A 21,219-nucleotide genomic window follows, 5' to 3' on the forward strand; every position below is an offset into this window, starting at 1 on the left:
GGGGCGGAGCCCCAGCCGCCGGAGGCAAGCACCTCCAGACTGGTGTCGTTTCATCGCTGCAGCAGGTGGCACTTCCCTGTGTGCCTCCGGCAGCTGGGGCTCCGCCCCAGACCCCGCTGCTCCTCTCGCTTCGCTCGAGTCGTTACGTCGGGGACGGCCTCAAAAATAAACATTTCAACATAAGACCACCACTATTTTTAAAATACCCTAAAATAATAAGAGAAATGCCCAGCAGACGAGTGACTCACCAGCTTCTGTTCACTACCAGCTGCTCATAGCAATCGCGGCCAAAATATTCTCTTCTAAAAACAGGCAGTGAAGCAATTAAAGATACGCCACCAGTGATGGAGGACTCGTGGTCTATACCAATTTACGACAAATTTGACCTTCAGCCGACTGAAGAGAGCCCTTAGAGGGGAATATGACACAATTCCAGCAGCTATGACACCTTTTATTTCCCAATCTTTCGCGAGTAATCAAATGAGCGGTTACTCCAGTTAGCCGAGTCGGGAGCGAAAACGGTCCCAGCACCGACTCGAGCGAAGCGAGAGGAGCAGCGGGGTCTGGGGCGGAGCCCCAGCCGCCGGAGGCAGACCCTGACTACCCACTAGTCACGTGAATGGGCCGGTCTGACGCGAAGTGTTACCCTGTGGGATGGGATAGGTCGGGCGAGCCCGTACCCTGATATATATCTTGTGGAGAGCACGAAGCAGGTGGTGGATGTTCATGTCTGGAGTCGACCAAGAGTGACGAGACTTGGTGAACGAGATTGAGTGTGAGTCGGGAATAAGAAAAGTGAAAAGTGGACCATTCAAGCAGATAAGGAGACGATATCGAGTTGTTTTATTGGATCGATCCTTTGTTATTAGAAAAGGAAACAGGGCCTGAGGTGGGTTTAGACCGAGGACCAGGTGAGACTCGGAATACACACAGGACGGAGTAGGATTATTTAGGTGGTGTGAAAAGTCAGATTTTAAACAGGAGTTGGGGTTGACGGTCTGATATTGTCAACTGACAGCCGACGAAGGAAAACAAATATTTTTGAGGTAACTGACAGGAACACAAACAGTCGTTTATAAAAGTCTTGCAGTCAGACACTGGGTCACGGTAGCAATGGATGGCACCGGAAGAATGGCCTATGCTGGCGATATTCATGACCAGACGGGGTATGGAGGAGGTGTAGTTCATGGACAGTACACACATGGCCAGATATCGGGGTATGGACCCGGGTCAGCAGCTGCTGCTTCAGTGATGGCTGGTGGTATAGGAGGAGTTGGTGTAGGTGTCAGTGGTGGTATTGGAGCTGGGGGAGTTGGAACTGGAACTGGAGCAGGAGCAGGTGGTGGTGGAGCTCAACCAGCATCGAAAAGAGATAAAAGACGACAGACACTGGCGGCCAAACTGGACCAAATCACCGATATGTTTGAAAATGAGCGGGACTTTCACTACAGCGAAATGCTGAGAACATTACAATCGACACTATATTCATTGCATGTGGGAGACAACCCAGAGTTTCTGGAAGAACTGACTGATTTGGAAGAAGTTCGCGACGAGCAGCTGGTAATGCTGTATTTATGGGAAAAATATCAGATAGAAAGGGCCGACCACGAGTATAATCAGGATGTGGAGCTGGCTAATGAAGAGCATCGACAAATGACTGATATGGTTAAAGAAAAGCTTATGGCGAAACTCGAATCTCAGCGTCGGAAACTGAGTGAAGATAAAACGTTGTTGGATATAGCCAATGACCACTCATTCTTCCTGTCCAGTTCCGGGTTATATCATTCGGAACGAAACAGTGCTAAAGACGTCAATAGTGACTATGGAGGTGGCTCGTCAACAGCAGGTGCATTTTTATATCCTCCAGGATCACCGTCTGGTCGTGATTTCAGAGACGGTGGAGGCATGAGTACACGAGCAGCTGCCGGTAGCGGTTCAGCAGCGGCAGCAGCGATAGGAGCCGGTGGTGGAGGTAGTGGAGGAACTGGATATGGAATAGGAGGATACGGCGGAACCGGATTGAATGGGCATGTGAACGGACTGGGTGCTGGCGGCGAGGGCTTTTCTTCTCAAAGTGGGATGGAGCGTCGAGCACTTCGAAGGAGAGGAGGTGCTGCTTATGATGATAGTGGACTGTCTGGTGGAGAAGGTAGTGGAGGTGCTGGCGGAACTGGAACTGGTGGAGCCACCTCGACCCGACGACGAGGAGCTTATCACGGCACACTTAACGGAAGCGGTGCTGCTAATACAAATGGATACCGGACCAATAACGGAGGCAGTGATATGGAAACGGCAGCAGCTTTCAGCGACCGAGACCTGGAAGGAATGCTCTTCTCCAAAGACCGAGAAGCCCCTACAACCAGACACTCGTCAAAAGCATACCACGGAGTGCGTGTTCTCAAACCAGAAGAAGCCCAAGAAGACATCGACCTCCTACGAGCCAGTATCCGACGAGCCAAACGGCCATAACCCCCATTTCCCTCGAGCTGCTGACGATGCTAGACTTCGCTTTATATATAAATATTTATTCAACCTCTACCACTTCTACGGGCTCGGTTGTGCCTCCGGCGGCTGGGGCTCTGCCCCAGACCCCGTGGCTCCTCTCGCTTCGCTCGAGTCGGGTTTCTACGGACCGGGGTCTGCCTCCGGCGGCTGGGGCGTTGCCCCAGACCCCGTAGCTCCTCTCGCTTCGCTCGAGTCGGGCGTGGGGAGTGGGCACAAACCTTTTCCTGCTGTCCAGCGAATTCTTTCCACCCCCCAAGCCCGACTCGAGCGAAGCGAGAGGAGCCACGGGGTCTGGGGCAGAGCCCCAGCCGCCGGAGGCACGCCCGGCCCGACCAGTTTCAGGGGTAACCCCCCCCTGTCGCCGTGCCGTTGGGAGTTCGTGCCGGCAGGTGCGACCCTAACGTAAAACCCACTGATAAGCGAGTACCGCAACAGCAGCAACGGCGCTGGCCGTAGTAGGGCGGCGGACCGCAAGAGGACGGGGCCGTCAAGCAAGCAGCCCGACTGAGCGTGGGAATGGGAGGTGCTGCTGCTGCTGCTTCTGCCAGGGGAGGCAGGGATTTACTGACATGCAAAAATGGTTTTTGAGAGCAGCTTCAGCACCTGTGCCGGTGAGTACATTCCGTTACACTTTTTCTAGATTCAAGTGGTCCGGCTTGAAAGTGCGGGTACACAGCGTATGTTTAGTGTGGGTTTGTATTTTTGGGACTGGGACTTTTTAGTTTGTGTTTGTTAGCTGCTATAGCTCCGCCTGACATTTGTTGTGGCTGCCAAAAGTCAAAATTGCACGGTAGCTAGCGACAGGACTATTTAATCTCTGGTTAGAGTTGCCGGTGGCCAGTCGGGTCTGGTGTTTAATGAAAATTTATCACGACTCGTTTGTGGGTTGTTGGGGCTAATCAGGAATTTATTGATGTCCAAAGAAAATTCTTATTTTTCACGTTTACTGGAAAATCGCGCCGTTTCTGATAGGGATGGTGTGGTTTGCTGGTGGTGGTTGGGTGATGGTGTAGAGTTGATTCGGTGCTGGCTAGCTGGCTCACCTGATCTCGCGATCCTGTGTTACTAACTCATGATTTCAGACCCGTAATTTACGTCTTAAGAGAGAGACGATATATTTGGACTGGTTATAGCATTAGAGTTGCTCAGTTGGCGTGCGTCTGTTCTGTATATTTTTCACAGTGAGGCAGCTCGAGTCTGGAGAGGTTGCTAGCAGAATTTAGTGAAGTTTGTGAGATTGGCTGGTAGTCGAGATTACAAGTGTATCAAGTCTGGCTAGTTTGCGACTTTTTTGTGGAGTTGTCTTTTATTTTTCAGTTAATTTGTTGGGCCATTTACTTGGTTTGTCATATTAGTCTAGAGTAGTAGACAGTGCTGTCTGTTTGCTGTGTGACTTTCATCTGTCATTTGGTTGTTTATTTGTCTGGTGACTGTCTTTTCATTCTAGTACACTGGTAGTTACGTTCTTTTCTTCTTCAATTCTTATCCATTCTTTAAACAAAAATCAGCGTCAGTGAAATCTGACATTACCAACTACCAGAGTCTACAGTAACCCAACAGCCTAGCAATTATGGTAAACTTACTAAAGTCTCTTCAATCGAGATTGATATACCCTGCTCCTTCCAACACAAACCATTTTGACGAGGATGATGACGGCGAAGAGCTGTTTCCTACTATCACCTCTTCGGCTGCTATGACTCCAGTCAACCATTCTCAGACTGGTGAGTACTTCCCTAATTATCCCAGAAAGAGCGATAGCAGTACTGGAAGCAGCAATAATGACAGTGGTCATGGACTAGGAATCAATTCTGAAAAGGCCCGGTTAAGTTCTCTGTCTGACAACCTGTCAGCATCAGCATCGTCTTCGGCTGGTAGTAGTCCTACCATGACCTCATCACCCACCCACTCGTCATCATCTACAAACCTCAAACTACTACTAGAAAAACATCGTAGCCGAAAACAAAACCAACCCCGATCACACACAATTCGTTTTATCTACAAACTATCGCACAAGATCCGGTACTTGTCAGCCATTCGCATTCGCATAAAGCATAACGTATCTGTGCCCTTGGTGGTGTTTCTATTACCGATCCTTTCGGTGCTAATATTTTTCTTGATTTTTTTCCTGACACGCATTTTGCATGATAATAATTCCAACAACAATAATAATAATGGCGGTTTCTTCTCCAAGTCGCCTCCAAAACTGAGAGAAATCAGTGATCAGTACGATAAGCCATTTGTAGTGGGTTGTCTTGAACCACAAGTAGACCAACCAAGAGCGAATGCCGTTTTGGTTGTACTAGCAAGAAACTCGGAGATTGAGGGTGTTAGTCAGAGTATGATATCGCTCGAGCGACATTTCAACAGATGGTTCAACTATCCATATGTATTTTTAAATGACGAGCCATTCAACTCGACTTTTAGAGAAGCGGTTCGCAATATTACCAAATCCAAAGTCCAATTCGGTACCATTGATCCTGTGGACTGGAATTTCCCAGAATGGGCCGAACCTGAAGATATCAAAGAAGGTATTGCCAAACAGGGCGATGCTGCTATTATGTATGGTGGCATGGAGTCGTATCATCACATGTGTAGATTTTACAGTGGAAAGTTCTATAACCACCCACTGCTAGCATCTTACGAATGGTACTGGCGTGTCGAGCCCGAAGTCAAGTACTTCTGTGACATCACATATGACCCATTTCTTCACATGGCGAAAAACAATAAAGTATACGGGTTCACTATTATTATCAAGGAACTCGTCGAGACAGTGCCCAACCTATTCCGACACACTTATGGATTCAAACAGAACTACGGACTTAATACCACTGGATTGTGGGATTTGTTTTTGACGAAACCTGAAGATTCCGATCCCGATTTCAAAGACGCTAATAAAGACTCTGGATCAGTACGAAAACGTAAGAAGCAACAAAAGAAGGACAAAGCCAAAGCTAAAGCAGAAGAAAATGCTGCTCTTAGCGATATTCTGCCCGAAGAAGCCATGCTTCTGGAACAAGGCAAAGAAAAGGGAATCCAACAGACATTGCAAGAAGAAGAGAAACTCGACCCCTACTCCATGAACGGAGAAAAGTATAACATGTGTCATTTCTGGTCCAATTTCGAGATTGCTCGTCTGGACTTCTTCCGATCAAAACAGTACAACGACTACTTTGAGACTCTCGACCGGTCTGGCGGGTTCTGGAACGAACGTTGGGGAGATGCTCCTGTTCACTCACTGGCTGCTGGTTTATTCCTGGAGCCCGAACAAATCCACTACTTCCGTGACATTGGCTATCGACACACCACCATCCAACACTGTCCAGCCAACGCTCCACAACGCCAGCGACCACACATCCCATATATACCGGATCCCACCAACAAAGAGCAAATAGAGGAGGACCGGTACTGGGCCAATCCAGACCCAGAGGTCCTCAACGGCGTTGGCTGTCGCTGCCGCTGTGACACCGACATCGTCGACGTCGAGGGCAAAGACGGCTCCTGTCTCGCTGACTGGGTCGACCTCACCGGCGGCTGGGTCTAATCTCTCTTTTACCCTGTAATAATTGTAAACTAGTCATCAACTGTTGTACGGGCGCTGCCTCCGGCGGCTGGGGCGCTGCCCCAGACCCCGTTGTGCTCACTTCACGAGCTGTCGCTGGGGGTCGGATGGCTCCGGCGGCTGGGCTCTGCCCAGACCCGTTGTAATCGCTTCGCGAGCTGCTTCCACAGTGACAGCAACTGTGAAGTTGCCAGTAAACGCTATTTATCTTAAAGAGTGTCGTAACAGAAGAAGGACCTTTCCCGCCCGAGAAACACGAATCCAGCAGCTGCGAAGGCCCCTCAGCTGTCGTGTCATGACAGAACAGACCCACCCAGAAAACTCGCGAAGCGAGCAACGGGGTCTGGGGCAGCGCCCCAGCCGCCGGAGGCAGCAGTGCCACGAAGAAGAAGAAGAAGAAGAAGAAGAAGAAGAAGAAGAAGAAGTATTAATTAATGCATTGAGGGGGGTAATAATGATATATAATAAAAAATAATTAGTTAATAAATGGCGATGCCGCTGCCAGGCCGCGAGATCTATGCATGTTTGACGCGCATGTGTCTGGTGAGGGCGTCCATTCTGCTGAAGGTTCGTGACGCTTCACCGCACTGGTCGCACTTGAATGTCTTTCGCACGCTGGCGTGAATGGTATCCTTGTGTCGGATCAGGTCGTACGATCGCGAGAACACCTTGCCGCACTCCTTGCCAGACTCCGATGACACTAAGTTACATCGGAATGGCGGCGTCAAGTCGTTGTTCTTCTTGGCCGAGTGTCGCCTCGTCTTTGTCATTTCGTGTCTGGATACATTGTTCAGCTCAGAGGGGCTCACACTGGATGTCATGATGTGTTGTGGTTGTCCGTGAGGTTGCTCGCGCTCAACAGGTTGAACATGGCTGTTGAAACTACGACCGTCGTCTTGGTGGTGATGATTATGGCTGTGGTCAAGGTTGTGGTTGTGATTCTCATGACTAATAATAGACTCCACTCTAAGAGGTTCGGGAATGATCTTGTCCAAACGTCTGGGCTCGTAAATGCTATCGTAGTCTTCATCCGATGACGAGAATGACGATTGTAAAGATGCTAATGAAGATGGAGACGATGCAGACGACGAACCGAGAAACTCGTCATAACTATCTATCGTGGGATTTGTCAGATCACCCTCAGACGATTGTGCTGGCATTTTGGTCAAATCGGCTGGGTTCACAGTGAGAACGCCGACTTGCTCTTGAACTGGTTCCGAAATAGGTTGGAATCGCATGGCCAAAGGCATTGAAGGACCCACGGGGTTCGAAATAAGTAGATTCGTGGCATCATAAGGACTATGGTCGAGTCCGGGGGCGGCTGATTCCCCATAATAATTGTCGTTGTATAAATCCTCGTCATCGTCTTCAACATAAAACATGTTTTCTTCATCGTCATCGTCGTCCTCTTCTTCATCATCTTCATCCATAGCCTCAGGAGTGTCCAGCAAATCCATAGCATCAGAAACACCACCCTCCATTGTGGGTCGTTCATTAGGGTTGATATATACACCACCAGAAAAGTACTCGTCAAAACCTTCAGTCTTTTGTCCGTACAAAGAAGGCATCGAACGTTCGTATCTAAACTCATCAGCAGACTTCATCATAGACTGAGGAGCTATCGAACTTAGTGGTGGAACGTAGTTTGAATTTAGTTGTGAAAGGGCGTGAAAGCGCAGTTGCTCGTCGGAACTACCAAGATCGTTGACAAATTCATGAGAATCAGGCAGAACCAGCTGCTGACGTTGACTTTCTAACTCGGCTTGATAGTATGGGGACGACATCTTGAAAGGAGTGGTCGGATATCCGGAAGAAGGACCGGCTGCAAATACAGGACCGGCAGTCTGGTTACGGCCAAAGCTCGTCATAGAAGGAAACATCTGAACGTCGGGAGTCTTACTATTTTCAGAATCAGACAATACGATTGTTGAATTAGTGTTTCTGAAAATAAGCATTTGACTTCACAACGATAAGACACAATTAGTTGTACGTAATCAAAGATGTACTAGCAATGAAGTTATGGCTGTACAACAATTAACACTATAACACTAACACAGAACGATAAACGTCAAACCGTTGAATATAATTGGTCAACGAAGATTATGCGACGTTAGTATTAGTGTTGAATGAATTCGGTCGGGTGTTTGCCTGTAGTAATAACCAAAAACAGTCAAAAGTTCTTATTGAGTGATGCTGTAAGTCGGGTGGCAAATGGGTGGCAAATCCAACTACAGAGAAAGACAATCACTGTCAAATACAAAGAACAAAGTCGATAATAGTATCAGCAAAAGATATTAATCCTTAACCAAATGCTGTAGAAGATATTGATTTAGAAAATTTCTTATGAAAAAAATTACTAAATCTAACAGATAAAATAGTGAAGCAAAAAAAATCCTGGAGGTACATTACAAATGCAGGATTGCCTCCTAATTTATATTAAGATCATGTAATCAATCACAAATGCTAGCGCCGTGTGCTGCTTGCTTTTGCTAAGCCCATGCTTAACTGCGCAATCCCGCACCGCATCGGCCCAACAAGGCTAGGGTCGACAAAAATGAGAGAATAACCGCAAAATCGCACTGCGTCACCCGTCCACTGCGAATATTTTAGGTTGGTTAGTCACTCATTCGGAGTTCCCACTTCGGACATAACCTAACTCGTACCCCACCGTACACCGCGATCGCGCTGGCTCCTCGGATTTAACTGTCGCCCTGCTATCGGTCTCCGCTGACTGGCTTGTGGCTCCTCTGAATCCCAATTTTCTGGCTCTGTCAATCTCTCCACGGTCAGAACCGGACAGACTCGGACAGACTCGACCCCTGACAGATCCTGGTAGTGCCGGGATTCTCTTCATCGCGGACATAAGCGCTGCCTTCTGCTGCTGCCCGATGCCGTTGTTGTGCGTCGCAGCTGCGTGGAACTGAGTTTGCTGGGTGTCCTCGGCCGGCACGGGCTGGTGGTGGAGGGTCTGCCTCCGGCGGCTGGGGCTCTGCCCCAGACCCCGTGGCTCCTCTCGCTTCGCTCGAGTCGGTATGCCATGGTCCCCAGCAGCACCCAATCCCCCCTTAAAACGACTCGAGCGAAGCGAGAGGAGCCACGGGGTCTGGGGCAGAGCCCCAGCCGCCGGAGGCAGACCCTCCTCCTCCTGCTGGCTTAACCCCGAACCCCCCTGCAGAGGTGAGGTGTTCTGGAACCATCTTCACATGCAGCTGCAGATTTCAACGTTCGATACACCGGCGGCTGCAGTGGGCCATGCATGTGCCAAGTTGCTGTGTGACGAGGACCGTTCTCACTTGGGCTTAGCCCGCTCGTATCGCTGAGGTGGTGGATCTGGTGTATCTGGCAGACGCTGATCCGTATTTTGTTTATCTGACAGTGGTGCCTGTCGCTTCGAAACGGTTTTACAGATCTCGCCGTTGGTTACGAGTCAACTGTTATTTCGCTATTTCGTATATCAGTCTACTCGACTCTTCTGGTTGATTTGCCAATTTCGGGAGTATTTTTGGCACGAACACCGGGTCTGGATGTTGACAGTCGCACTCGATATCCGAGCCCGAACTCTGATCCAGGGGTACCTCCGATCCCGATCGAGTCCAACGCAACATGAGTCAGTGTTGTGCTATGGCACCAGGCGCTAGCAAAAATAGCAGCAAGGCTGAGTCCACAGCCCACCCCGTCCGTCCCAACAGCACTAATCACCGCCAGTTGCTTCTCAGTCTCTCACTTCCTGGTCCTCCTTCGGCCTCCAGCCAGCCATTCCCTTCAACCTCCGAACCCGACTGTCGGCCCCTTAATTCGAACACCCACTTTCGGCCGGGTTTTTTTCACCAACCACACTCCTTCCGGAGCGTTTTCAGCAGTCTTCCGTTCCGGCTGCTGCTGCCTTTAGCTCTCCCTGCATGTCAACAATTTGCCACCCATGCAATGCACACCGCTCTTCTGCACTGTGCCTATCTTACGCAAGATCCATCACACCGGAGTTAATACTCTACTCACGTGACTGGATCCGGGGAGAGGAGGTTGTGTGCCTCCGGCGGCTGGGGCTCCGCCCCAGACCCCGTGGCTCCTGCTTCGCAGGAGACTGCTGGGACCGTCGGCGCAACGACTCGAGCGCAGCGAGAGGAGCCGCGGGGTCTGGGGCGCAGCCCCAGCCGCCGGAGGCAGCAGGGCACCCCAGATGGTTCCGTCATAGCCCGAGGGTGATAGTAGAAGTCCGTTAAAGGATCAATTGGGCCTGTGTTGGGTGCTGGTAGTGGTTGAAGTCGTGGTTTTGGAGGGTAGAAGAGGGTGGTGGAGGTAGAGAAGTCAGCCGCATGAAAATCTGGGTGTAAATGCAGAGTTCAGGTGAAGTGAGAGATGGAGTGTGATCTCGCGGTGAGCTGGTGTGAGGGTGGACTGATTCAGGATGAAGTGAGTAGTGGAGAGCTGGGGTGTGAGAGGGCAGGTGGAGGGGGATTGCTAACGTTAGGATAGGTTCTATATCGACGATTTGCCGGTGCTGTTCCCGTACCCCAAGATCTATCCGGAACAATACACTTATATGTGCGACACCAAGAAGACGCTGGATGTCGGGGGCAATTGTATTTTGGAAATGCCTTCTGGTACCGGTAAGACTATTAGTCTGTTGTCGCTGACTGTGGCTTACCAGATGCATTACCCAGAACATAGAAAGATTGTGTATTGCTCTCGTACCATGACCGAGATCGAAAAGGCTCTTGAGGAGTTGAAGAATCTCATGGCGTTTCGTGCTAAGGAATTGGGATATGTAGAAGATTTTCGTGGCCTGGGATTGTCGAGTCGTAAGAATTTGTGTCTTCATCCAAGTGTCAAACGGGAACGAAAAGGTGCTATTGTCGACGAAAGATGTAGAAGCATGACCAATGGTATCTCCAAAAGCAAGATTGAGGCCGGTGATACCAGAGCTCAGTTATGCGAGTATCATGAGAACTTGTATGAGTTAGAGCCTCATAACTTGATTCCTCCTGGTGTTTATACATTTGAGGATCTTCTGAAATATTGTCAGGAACGACGTACATGCCCTTATTTCACGGTGCGAAGAATGATGTCTTTTTGCAATATTGTCATTTATTCATATCATTATTTATTAGACCCCAAAATTGCCGAAAGAGTTTCTAAAGAACTGTCTAAAGATTGCATTATCATTTTTGACGAGGCACACAACATTGATAACGTCTGTATTGAAGCGTTGAGTGTGGATATAACGGAGGATTCTTTGCGGCGGGCTGCCCATGGTGCCGCTTCGTTGGGTAGAGCAGTTGACAACGTTAAAGTCAATGATGCAGAAAAACTGCAAAATGAGTATCAAAAACTAGTAGAGGGACTTCGAGAGGCTGAAGTGGCTAGAGAAGAGGATCTGTTCATGTCTAATCCTGTATTACCCGACGACTTGCTTTCTGAGGCAGTTCCTGGTAACATCCGTCGTGCTGAGCATTTCGTAGCGTTTTTGAAACGGTTTATTGAATATTTGAAAACTCGTATGAAGGTGTTACATGTTATATCGGAAACGCCCAACTCGTTTCTTAAGCATTTGAAGGAGTTGACTTATATCGACAAGAAGCCGCTGCGATTCTGTTCTGAAAGATTAAACTCACTAGTTCGTACTTTAGAACTGACAGAAATCGAGGACTTTACAGCTCTTAAAGAAATTGTCACTTTTGCAACTCTTGTGTCCACTTATGAAAAGGGATTTATTCTGATATTGGAACCGTTTGAAACTGAACAAGCCACTGTTCCCAATCCAATTCTCAGATTTGCATGTTTAGACGCCTCAATTGCCATGAAACCGGTGTTTGACCGGTTCAGCTCGGTTATTATCACCAGTGGTACCATTTCTCCTTTGGATATGTATCCACGAATGCTCAACTTTGATACTGTGATCCAAGAATCATATACAATCACATTGGCAAGACGATCTTTCCTACCCATAATTGTCACCAAGGGGTCTGACCAAGTTGCTATCTCGACACGATTCCAAATTCGAAATGACCCCAGTGTCGTTCGTAACTACGGTAATCTTCTTATTGAATTCTCGAAGCTGACTCCCGACGGTTTGGTGGTGTTCTTTCCTAGTTATCTGTATATGGAGAGTATTATTAGCATGTGGCAAACAATGGGTATCTTGGATGAGGTGTGGAAGTACAAGCTTATTCTCGTTGAGACCCCTGATGGTCAAGAGACTGCTTTAGCTTTAGAAACGTATCGTACTGCATGTTCAAACGGTCGTGGAGCGGTTATGTTCTGCGTAGCCCGTGGTAAAGTTAGTGAGGGAATCGATTTTGATAACCAGTACGGCCGAACCGTATTGATGATTGGTGTGCCTTTCCAATATACAGAGTCGCGTATTCTTAAAGCTCGTCTAGAGTTTCTCCGAGAGAATTTCCGAATCAAAGAAAATGATTTCTTATCTTTCGACGCTATGCGACACGCTGCACAATGTTTAGGACGTGTTATTCGAGGAAAGGAAGACTACGGAATCATGGTGTTGGCAGACCGACGATTTGCTAAGAAACGTACTCAGCTTCCGAAATGGATCAATGAGGCCATTTTGGATGCTGATGTGAATATGTCGACAGACATGGCTGTGGCAGCCGCTAAGAAGTTTCTCCGTACTATGGCCCAACCGCTTGATCCCGCAGATCAAAAAGGAGTTAGTGTTTGGGATATCAATGATCTCCAGGCTCATCAACAGGAACTAACCGGAGTCAAAGGCAAGCGGATAGAAGAGGTAACTAACAAGCCGGAACATGACGATCAGATGGATGTTGATTTTGATGATGAAGGAATTGATGATGAAGGAATTGATGATTCTGAACTTCTAAATTTATAGTAACAGGGATATCCCATTGACCCTTTGTCCTTTGTCTTATTTATTAAATAAAAGATTTCTAGAATGTCGCTCACGGATATAGCTATCTGGATGTGAGGGGTATCTAAAGGTGGAGTGTCTGGACTGGACCTGTTCATCACCACGTGGTCAGTAGAACCGTCGGATATTAGCACGTGGGACTATAAAATCCAGAAGCTGGGTATTATCTGACGGTCCTGCTGCTCTCTTCCTCATTTTATTCATATTAAATGACTTGGTCACTCGCATTTCAATGGATAAACATCTCAACCTGACGCTGGTTGAAGTTTTCTATCAATCAAGTTCAACAAGCAAATCAGAGTACTGTCTTGAAATGTCTAGGAAATGCTTAGACAAAGCACAGCAGAAAACTGGGTCCAATCCGCCTCCCTGAAACAGACCCTCCTCTTCGTCTCCCCCTCTGGATACGCTCGCTGCGCAACTATGAAGCACATGAGTGGCGCTGTGACTTGTAATTAGAGTATTGTGCAAAGCCAAACGTTAACCTTATTTGAGATAGACTTGAAGATCTGGCAGAGGCAGGAATGGTATGATATACCAGCTTACTTAATATCACAATTTGTTTGATGATACAAGGTTCCGTCTACGTTAGCGGAAAAACAGGTGATTGATGCATGATCATCCAACCACCTAATCTTACACAATTAAAGCTACCTTATCAAATGACCAATATAACATGTCAACTCAGTTAAAAATAAACTTCTGTCTGCTGTCAAACTCAACACTAAATACGACTGACAGCAATTGAACACTAAATACGACAGACAGCAATTGGCCCACTTACATATCAACAGACTAGCACCCTGATAATTAGGTCCAATACCTATTACGGTGCAGCTCATATTACTCGACCTGCTGAAGATAAACTGCCCGTTTAAGTAACAAGTAATTGTAAAATATCTATGTACTGGATGACTGCAAAGTCGTATTTTTGGTAACCAGTTTAAATGATCTGTATGATAACAATAAATAACCTAACGGTTTTCAAACATTTTGACAGACCCCCACACCAGCGCGTTTATTTATTGTTCAAGCTAGTCTGTACATGCATGCTCATCAGGCCCTTATCAAGGAATTAGGTCTGCATACTCTTATGTGTCGATAAGGTAGGACGTACATTATTTCCTAATTGGGTAACGTATCAAAAAGAGCTAAACGGTTCGGCTTGGACTGTCAATAATATGGTGTCTGATAAGTTGCTGATCGGTACTTCTTACAAAAGTCCGAATGGTTTGTATTTCTGTTCATGGCAGAGAGTTTAAATTTTATTGCATTCTTCGCTACGTATATCATTCGGACTTGGTTCCCAGATATCTTTTCTTTTCTCTTTATAATCTGTGCGTTTCCTAGTGTTAGACCTTATATTTCTGCAACCGCCAATCTTGGAACGAGGTTAAACTTACTGGCATTCTTTTGTTGTTGAATTGGACTTAATAGATACTTGGTTTCAATATGACTGTGTCTGAGATTTCTCTTGAAAAACTTATTGATGAAGCTCGCAAGCGACGCGAGTCTCAGCTGCCGGACAAATATAGATTGAAGAAGGATCAACTTCCTCATCATTCCGTCAAAGACATTACTGGGTTTTTCCAGCAATCTGGTCTGTTTACTAAACATGAGCTGACTATTACCGAATCCCCGGTTGAAATCATTCTTAAAGCTATTAAAGATCAGGATTGGACTTCGGTCGAAGTCGCCGAGGCCTTTTGTAAGCGGGCTGCTTATACTCATCAGATCACTAACTGTCTGACTGAGATGTTTTTTGACCGAGCTGTTGAAAGAGCAAAATATTTGGATGACTATTATGCCCAACACGGCAAACTGTTTGGTCCTCTCCATGGCCTTCCTGTATCTATTAAAGATCATCACCAAATTAAGGGTACCACAGTTACTATTGGATTCACTGCATGGTCTACCACAGTGTCATCCGAGGACTCTGCTATTATTACTATGTTGTACGAATTAGGAGCTGTTCTGTACTGCAAGACCACTGTTCCAGTAGCAATGATGATGCCTGATACCGAATCACACTTATTCGGAAGAACTTTGAACCCTAACAATCTTGACCATTCTCCTGGTGGCAGTAGTGGTGGTGAAGGTGCGCTTCTTGCATGCTGTGGTGCCCCCATTGGTCTCGGTAGTGATATTGGAGGAAGTATCCGACTTCCAGCACACTCCAATGGCATTTATGGATTGAAGCCTACTGCATCAAGATTCCCAATTGCAGGAACCAGATCCGGACTTCGTGGTCAGCATACCATTAAATCCGTGGTGGGTCCCTTGAGTCGCTCTCTGGAGTCTCTAGAATATTTTACCAAGCTTATTTTCAACTCTAACCCTGAGAACTACGATCCTACAGCTAATCCCATTCCCTGGAGAGAACCCATCATCCCCGAGAAACTTGTGTTTGGAGTAATCCGCACTGATAACTATGTTGAGCCTACACCAGCGGTTAAAAGGGCCGTGGAGAGAACTGTTGCTGCTTTGGAGAGCCAAGGCCACGAGGTCATAGAATGGGAGCCTTATATGCATGCGAGGATGGACGATATTCTAGACAAGACATTTGTGGCCGATGGAGGCAAGTTCGTCAAGTCGAGCCGCCAAGGTGAGCCTCTGTTTCCGTATATGGAGCCTTATGGCAAGGTCCAGGAGTCGGGCTGCAGTCTACTGTGGGAACTCAATTACGAAAGGAGTGAGATCGAGATGGAGTACTTCAAGAGATGGCAAGATTCCGGTAAACTGTCCAAGTCCGGAAGACGTATGGACGGTATTATCGTGCCTGCCAGTCCCGTCTCATCACATCCTCCTCATCACTTCAGCTACGTTGGATACACCAGCGTCTTCAACGCTATAGACTATCCAGCTGTAGTATACCCCGTTCTCAAGTCCGACTCTTCCATTGATGGAAAGCCCGCTCATGAGCCCCTGTCCGAAAAAGACAGGAAAGTATGGGAGGCATATAACCCCGAAGAGTACGACAACGGCTGTGTCGGGCTCCAAATCGTCTGTCGCCGCCACGAAGACGAGAAGGCTCTGGCGCTCGCCAAAGTCATCAGAGACGCACTCCAACAGTAAATTAGCGATGTACCAAATACAATATAATAGTATCATGAATGTTTATCCCGAGTCTGCCTCCGGCGGCTGGGGCTGCGCCCCAGACCTCGCTGCTCCTCTCGCTCTGCTCGAGTCGTTACGTCTACGATCCCAGTCTCCTGCGAAGCAGGAGCAACGGGGTCTGGGGCGCAGCCCCAGCCGCCGGAGGCAGCACCACAGGAGAAGTAAAACAACTGAATTAACACTAAATTAATGGGCTACATGTATAATTTGGGTCTCGGCAGCCTTGATGTAGGCACTGGCTCCCTTCTTACGGAGAGCTTTGCCGCCGAATATCATGATCAAAAAGGTGAGCCCGGTAACCAGGCCGAGGACGGCAGCCACGATGAAGGTGTTTTGCAGACCGGAGTGGTTGATCCAGGGGGTGATGGCGTAGTTGATGCCGAAAGATAGGGTGTTACGGCAGAGAATGACCGATACCAGAGCTTCACCTGAGATGTCCTTGTAACAATCGATCAGGTAAGAGAGCGAGAAAGAGCCGGCAAGGACGTTGCAGATGGATACAAAGGCGGCACCAAAGAGAAGACCGATCCAGTGCACCTCGTGAGCAGCTCCAACACCCCATAGGATAAGACCCGAGGGCAGCAGGATATTGTAGAGAACAAGACCCCACAGTCTCTGTTCGGGCTCTCTAATACCATTGTTTTTCCTGGCAAGCGAAATGGCATAGTAGTTGACGATGGACCAACAGTACAGACCACCAATGATTGCACCGATCAGAGGTGCAAGATATGACAACCCAACACCGTCACTCGAGAAGTTGTATGGCGGAGCGGACAAAATAGCAGATGAGGTGGCATTAAAGACATTGTACCACACCAAACCGAAACCGTAAAAGACACCAGCCCATGCGACAATGGGGAAGCGGAAGAAGAAATAAACGGGTCTCCACACCATGTCAAAGAAACCTCTCTTGGTGACTAATGGGTTCACCCTCCAGAGCTTCATCTTCTGTAGGTAGTTCATTTTATGACTGTAGTCGAGGTTTCTGGGACTGTTGACAGTGATCATATGGCCATATTTGTCCTCGTCGCTACCCTCAACATGCTCAGCTTCCTTTGTAGTTCTGTTGAACATTGTATCTTCATAGAAAAAGAATGCCAAAATAAAGTTGAGAGCCAACAACAGAGCACACCAGTGCTGCACCCATTGCCATCCAATTGACTCGTTCATGTATCCGGCAATCAAGGGAGCAAGGTAGTTGGAACTGGCAAGAACAAGCATATAAATACCCATCCAAGCTGATCGTTCATGACTGAAAAACAACTCGGCAATACACTGTTCAGGAAGTACCTCAACAGGAGCCACAAAAGCACCTAGTAAACATCTACAGGCGGCCCAGGCACCGTATGATGAGATGTGAGCAGCCCATTCCGACATGGCTACACAGCCAAGAATACTGAATAGAAATACAGGACGACGACCAAAAGTCAGAGCCATTGGTTGCCAGATTAAATTAGTCCAGCCAGCAAGCAAGAACAGATAACCAGTACCATTATTCAACTGAGCAATTGTGATACCAGTGGCTTCAGAGATGGGCACTAGAATGGAATAGGTACTCGTTCCAGCAATACCAGTGGTAAATGTATAGAACAAGACCAAGGACAAGTTGACGATCTTTCTAATTTTCGTCCAGTTTAATGGGTCATCTGGATCATTAGAAGGCTGGGGATATAAAATCAGGTCGCCATTTGACGACTTGTTTTCCCAGTTGAGAGTTCCGGGAACTGCATCCCAGGAAGACTGGACTTCCAGAGAATTTTCAGTGGCAATATTATCCGATTTGGACATGATCTCGCCTGTGTAATTGGTGATTTTGAAGTTTTTCACTTGCCTATTAATAATATTAATGAAGCAACAAGTGTTTTCAGATCAGAAATGTTCTACTGTCTGAACGTCCTATTGTCCTAAGGTCCTAACGGAAGACACAAATTAGAACTTATAAGAAAGAACAGCAAGTATACAATAGTACCACTCGCAACGAACCAACAGAACAGAACCACAAGTCAAGTAAGTAATGTAGTAATGTTACTAGTGATAGAAGTGTTTGGAGTATTTCACGAAGTTCACTAAGTAGCAACGACACTAGTAATATATACCAGGATCAATAATTAGTAAAGTCAAGAAAAACTGAACAAAAAAAAAGAATACTAATCGACTAATAAAACAAGCAGAGCACGGTAACAGAATAGGCTCATGACAGATATATTTATACAAATGACAGAAATAGGGAGCTGAACAGGTCGGTCACTTCAACTGCTCAGTTAATGTACAAGGTCCTTATCGGTTATTTTAAATTCTCTCTATCGATAGCCGCATTTAAGCTGGTAAATGCACGCTTGGACTGTACTTGCTTTTTGACTTGCATGATACTTTTTCACTAGTATGGAAAAAAATGAAAACTGATTTAACTGGATTCACCATCTAGTAAAGATACCAACGTTTTCCTATCAACGTTGTCAGCTAATAATTGCTTCACCGCTGACATAGTGGCTGAGTTGATATCTATCCCAATTCGATATTCGGCTATCTGTCAGATGATAATGATAACGACACCGAACTGATAGATAAACCATGGTCAATTTAGGAATGCAATCATGAAGGCAAATGGAAAAAAAATAAATTAAAAATACGCTAAAATTCAATCGTTCCAGTGATTTTGGTATGATTTTGTCCTGTGAACAGAATGACTAGTTCACGTTATTGTGTGAATGTGGATTCTGTTTTTGGCGAAATATGCAATATCCCCCTGTATGCAATCTCCAACCTGGCGGTCCCTGTGATGTCTGAGGCGACTTAATCCCATGTGAGTGGGGTAATCTGGGCCCTGGTCTTGGGTTCATGTAGCGTTAGCATATACGATACATGGGTAAGACCATCGCGCCCTAATGCCGGCCGAGAAAGCATGGGACCGAAAACGATATTTTATTACAGTCAATTGCTATCTTATCTTGAACCCCATAGTTTAGTAGCGGGGAAAAAACTGCTTCAACCCCTTAATGTTTTTTTTTCTGAAAACGGAAACCGATCAAAAGAGATTTCATACAAATATTCCACATCTCAGCTTGGGCGTTGAACGGAGTTTCTTTTCCGGTTGGGTGGGTATCGTGCATTTGACGCTCATTTCCGCGCTTAAGCGAGACATGTCTTGAATATTACCCCACAGATGCACTAGATGCACCCGTACCTTGTTTGGCGTACATTAGCGAGCGCTTGACTTCCCTGCATATAATATTTGTTAACTTTCCTTTTCTGGAAGTGGAGTCGTTATCTGTAAAGATGATCGTGCATCGCAAAGGGGGATGAAAATCCCGCTGTCTGACGTACATGAGGATATCTTCGCACTAAAGATAAAAAAGAGACAGCAGCTGTACATGTCAAACACAGATTAGCTACCTATCTTAGAATTCGCTCGTTCTTCGCTCTTATCTTAGCACACTTATCAGCCCGTCCTTATCTTTGATATGTGAAAATGTAGAAATCCGCTGGTTCGAAAGCTTACCAATTATTCACACTTGAACAGTTGGAACGACGCACGCGGACAGACTTGAATAGCAATCAAGTTTGTTGTAAAGTATACGACATCCCGGTATTAGGTTTATTCAGACATAAGACTTTTTTTGTTCCGGTATCGGCTGAATCTTAAAATACACCACCTGAGCTCTTCTGACCAGAATCGACCCCACGCTTCTCGGATCACCACGACAATCAGCCCCATATAAGGGCCTGCTACGCTACGAGCCGCTGGTTAAACTATTGCCAGACCCTTACCGCTATCTTATCGGGCTCCAACGGCCTTGCTTTAACCACATCCAGAAGCGCAGGGTCCGGTACCCGCCTTTGTCGCCCTCTTGTAATGCCCGAATGGCTACACTTTTTGTTCTTATAACCAGTCCACTCCCTGCTGACTCGGCATACAACCCACAGACCCTCGCAATGTCACATACCCGGAACTCCGACCCTGTCCACGAACCTTCCCTCTCTCCTTACCTCACAAACCGGTTTCTACGGCTTTTCAATGGGTTCTTTCTCTCTACAGCGGTCGCTGGAGACAATGACTGGGGGTGGGCTGCCTCCGGCGGCTGGGGCTCCGCCCCAGACCCTGGTTGCTCCTGCTTCGCAGGAGGTTCCTGGGCACCTCGACGCAACGACTCGAGCGTAGCGAGAGGAGCAACCAGGGTCTGGGGCGGAGCCCCAGCCGCCGGAGGCAGCCCACCCCCCGTGAACAGCCCTAGCCGCTATCGTGCGTTATCTCGGGTCCCTGGCCGATCTCATGGACCCTGGATTTCGAGGTGCGGCTGAAAGAGGACAGTTACCCTACGGCGCGCGATGCACCAATGAAAAGTTCAACATTTGTTTGAATCTTTCGAGAGAGTGCTTGGTGCTGTAGGCTGGTATTGACATTCAGTAAACAGGACAGTGGATAAAGATCAATCGAATCGGATCCGACCTCGTATTTGAACTGCCCATACTCATTTGATAGTGCTTCGAGTTATTAAAAAAATTGTGTTTCAGGTGGTTGTAGCTTGAACATACAGGGACACATTCGCGTCACATCTCCCTTGCATTACCACTTCACAACTATACAAAATGTCTACTACTAGAGAGCCCAATTCTGACTACGCGGCCTATGTCGACCAAACCCCTATGCCATCGCATATTCCAGATGTGCCTGAGATCGGTGCCACCTCTGCTCCTCTGAAATCGGCCTCGTTCTTCATCGGCGCCAGATGTTTGCCCTATAACGACGACTATATCATGTGTAAACAAGAAAGTAAAGGAAATGGCGAACTCGACTGTCTTAAGGAAGGTCGACGAGTGACGAGATGTGCTATTTCTGTTCTCGAGGATATCAACAAACACTGTCTCGAGGAGTTCAGACTGCACTGGCAATGCTTAGAACAGAATAACCAACAATTCTGGGGATGTCGTCCTGCCGAGCGTCTGTTAAACAAGTGTGTATTTGAAAAGCTGCAATTGGAGAAGAAGATTCCTCAAGTCTCTAGCGACAACCAAATTCACTTGAAGAAGAACCCCCTTCTGAAGCCCAACACTGAGGACTATGCATCGGTCGCTGCCGCCAAGCGCGGAGGTGTTTTGTAGATAACAAACTGCTTGGTAGCCTAATCATTTATTTAAAAGCATAATTCTAGAT

The 21,219-nt window shown here is 47.2% G+C and overlaps 7 protein-coding genes across 7 annotated transcripts; 5 read left to right on the forward strand and 2 right to left on the reverse strand.

Moving 5' to 3' along the window:
• Positions 1-1,113: 1,113 nt before the first annotated feature.
• SDS3 (Sds3p) lies at positions 1,114-2,469 on the forward strand (the record flags this gene model as incomplete). Its single annotated transcript, XM_018879203.1, has 1 exon — positions 1,114-2,469. The coding sequence occupies one exon, from the start codon at positions 1,114-1,116 to the stop codon at positions 2,467-2,469; it is 1,356 nt and encodes a 451-aa protein (XP_018737141.1).
• Positions 2,470-4,075: 1,606 nt separating this feature from the next.
• KTR5 (Ktr5p) lies at positions 4,076-6,046 on the forward strand (the record flags this gene model as incomplete). Its single annotated transcript, XM_018879205.1, has 1 exon — positions 4,076-6,046. The coding sequence occupies one exon, from the start codon at positions 4,076-4,078 to the stop codon at positions 6,044-6,046; it is 1,971 nt and encodes a 656-aa protein (XP_018737142.1).
• A 533-nt stretch (positions 6,047-6,579) lies between these two features.
• Positions 6,580-8,019, reverse strand: RPN4 (stress-regulated transcription factor RPN4; the record flags this gene model as incomplete). The annotated part of the gene is made up of 1 exon (XM_018879206.1): positions 6,580-8,019. One exon carries the CDS (start codon positions 8,017-8,019, stop codon positions 6,580-6,582), a length of 1,440 nt encoding a protein of 479 aa, XP_018737143.1.
• A 2,585-nt stretch (positions 8,020-10,604) lies between these two features.
• On the forward strand, positions 10,605-12,911 carry RAD3 (TFIIH/NER complex ATP-dependent 5'-3' DNA helicase subunit RAD3; the record flags this gene model as incomplete). The annotated part of the gene is made up of 1 exon (XM_018879207.1): positions 10,605-12,911. The coding sequence occupies one exon, from the start codon at positions 10,605-10,607 to the stop codon at positions 12,909-12,911; it is 2,307 nt and encodes a 768-aa protein (XP_018737144.1).
• A 1,491-nt stretch (positions 12,912-14,402) lies between these two features.
• AMD2 (Amd2p) lies at positions 14,403-16,025 on the forward strand (the record flags this gene model as incomplete). The annotated part of the gene is made up of 1 exon (XM_018879208.1): positions 14,403-16,025. One exon carries the CDS (start codon positions 14,403-14,405, stop codon positions 16,023-16,025), a length of 1,623 nt encoding a protein of 540 aa, XP_018737145.1.
• Positions 16,026-16,253: 228 nt separating this feature from the next.
• On the reverse strand, positions 16,254-17,855 carry HOL1 (Hol1p; the record flags this gene model as incomplete). Its single annotated transcript, XM_018879209.1, has 1 exon — positions 16,254-17,855. One exon carries the CDS (start codon positions 17,853-17,855, stop codon positions 16,254-16,256), a length of 1,602 nt encoding a protein of 533 aa, XP_018737146.1.
• A 2,799-nt stretch (positions 17,856-20,654) lies between these two features.
• Positions 20,655-21,167, forward strand: AWJ20_2275 (uncharacterized protein; the record flags this gene model as incomplete). The annotated part of the gene is made up of 1 exon (XM_018879210.1): positions 20,655-21,167. The coding sequence occupies one exon, from the start codon at positions 20,655-20,657 to the stop codon at positions 21,165-21,167; it is 513 nt and encodes a 170-aa protein (XP_018737147.1).
• Positions 21,168-21,219: the final 52 nt, after the last annotated feature.

The sequence above is a fragment of the Sugiyamaella lignohabitans genome, chromosome B (genome assembly GCF_001640025.1).
Source record: "Sugiyamaella lignohabitans strain CBS 10342 chromosome B, complete sequence".
Classification (NCBI taxonomy): Eukaryota; Fungi; Ascomycota; class Dipodascomycetes; order Dipodascales; family Trichomonascaceae; genus Sugiyamaella; species Sugiyamaella lignohabitans.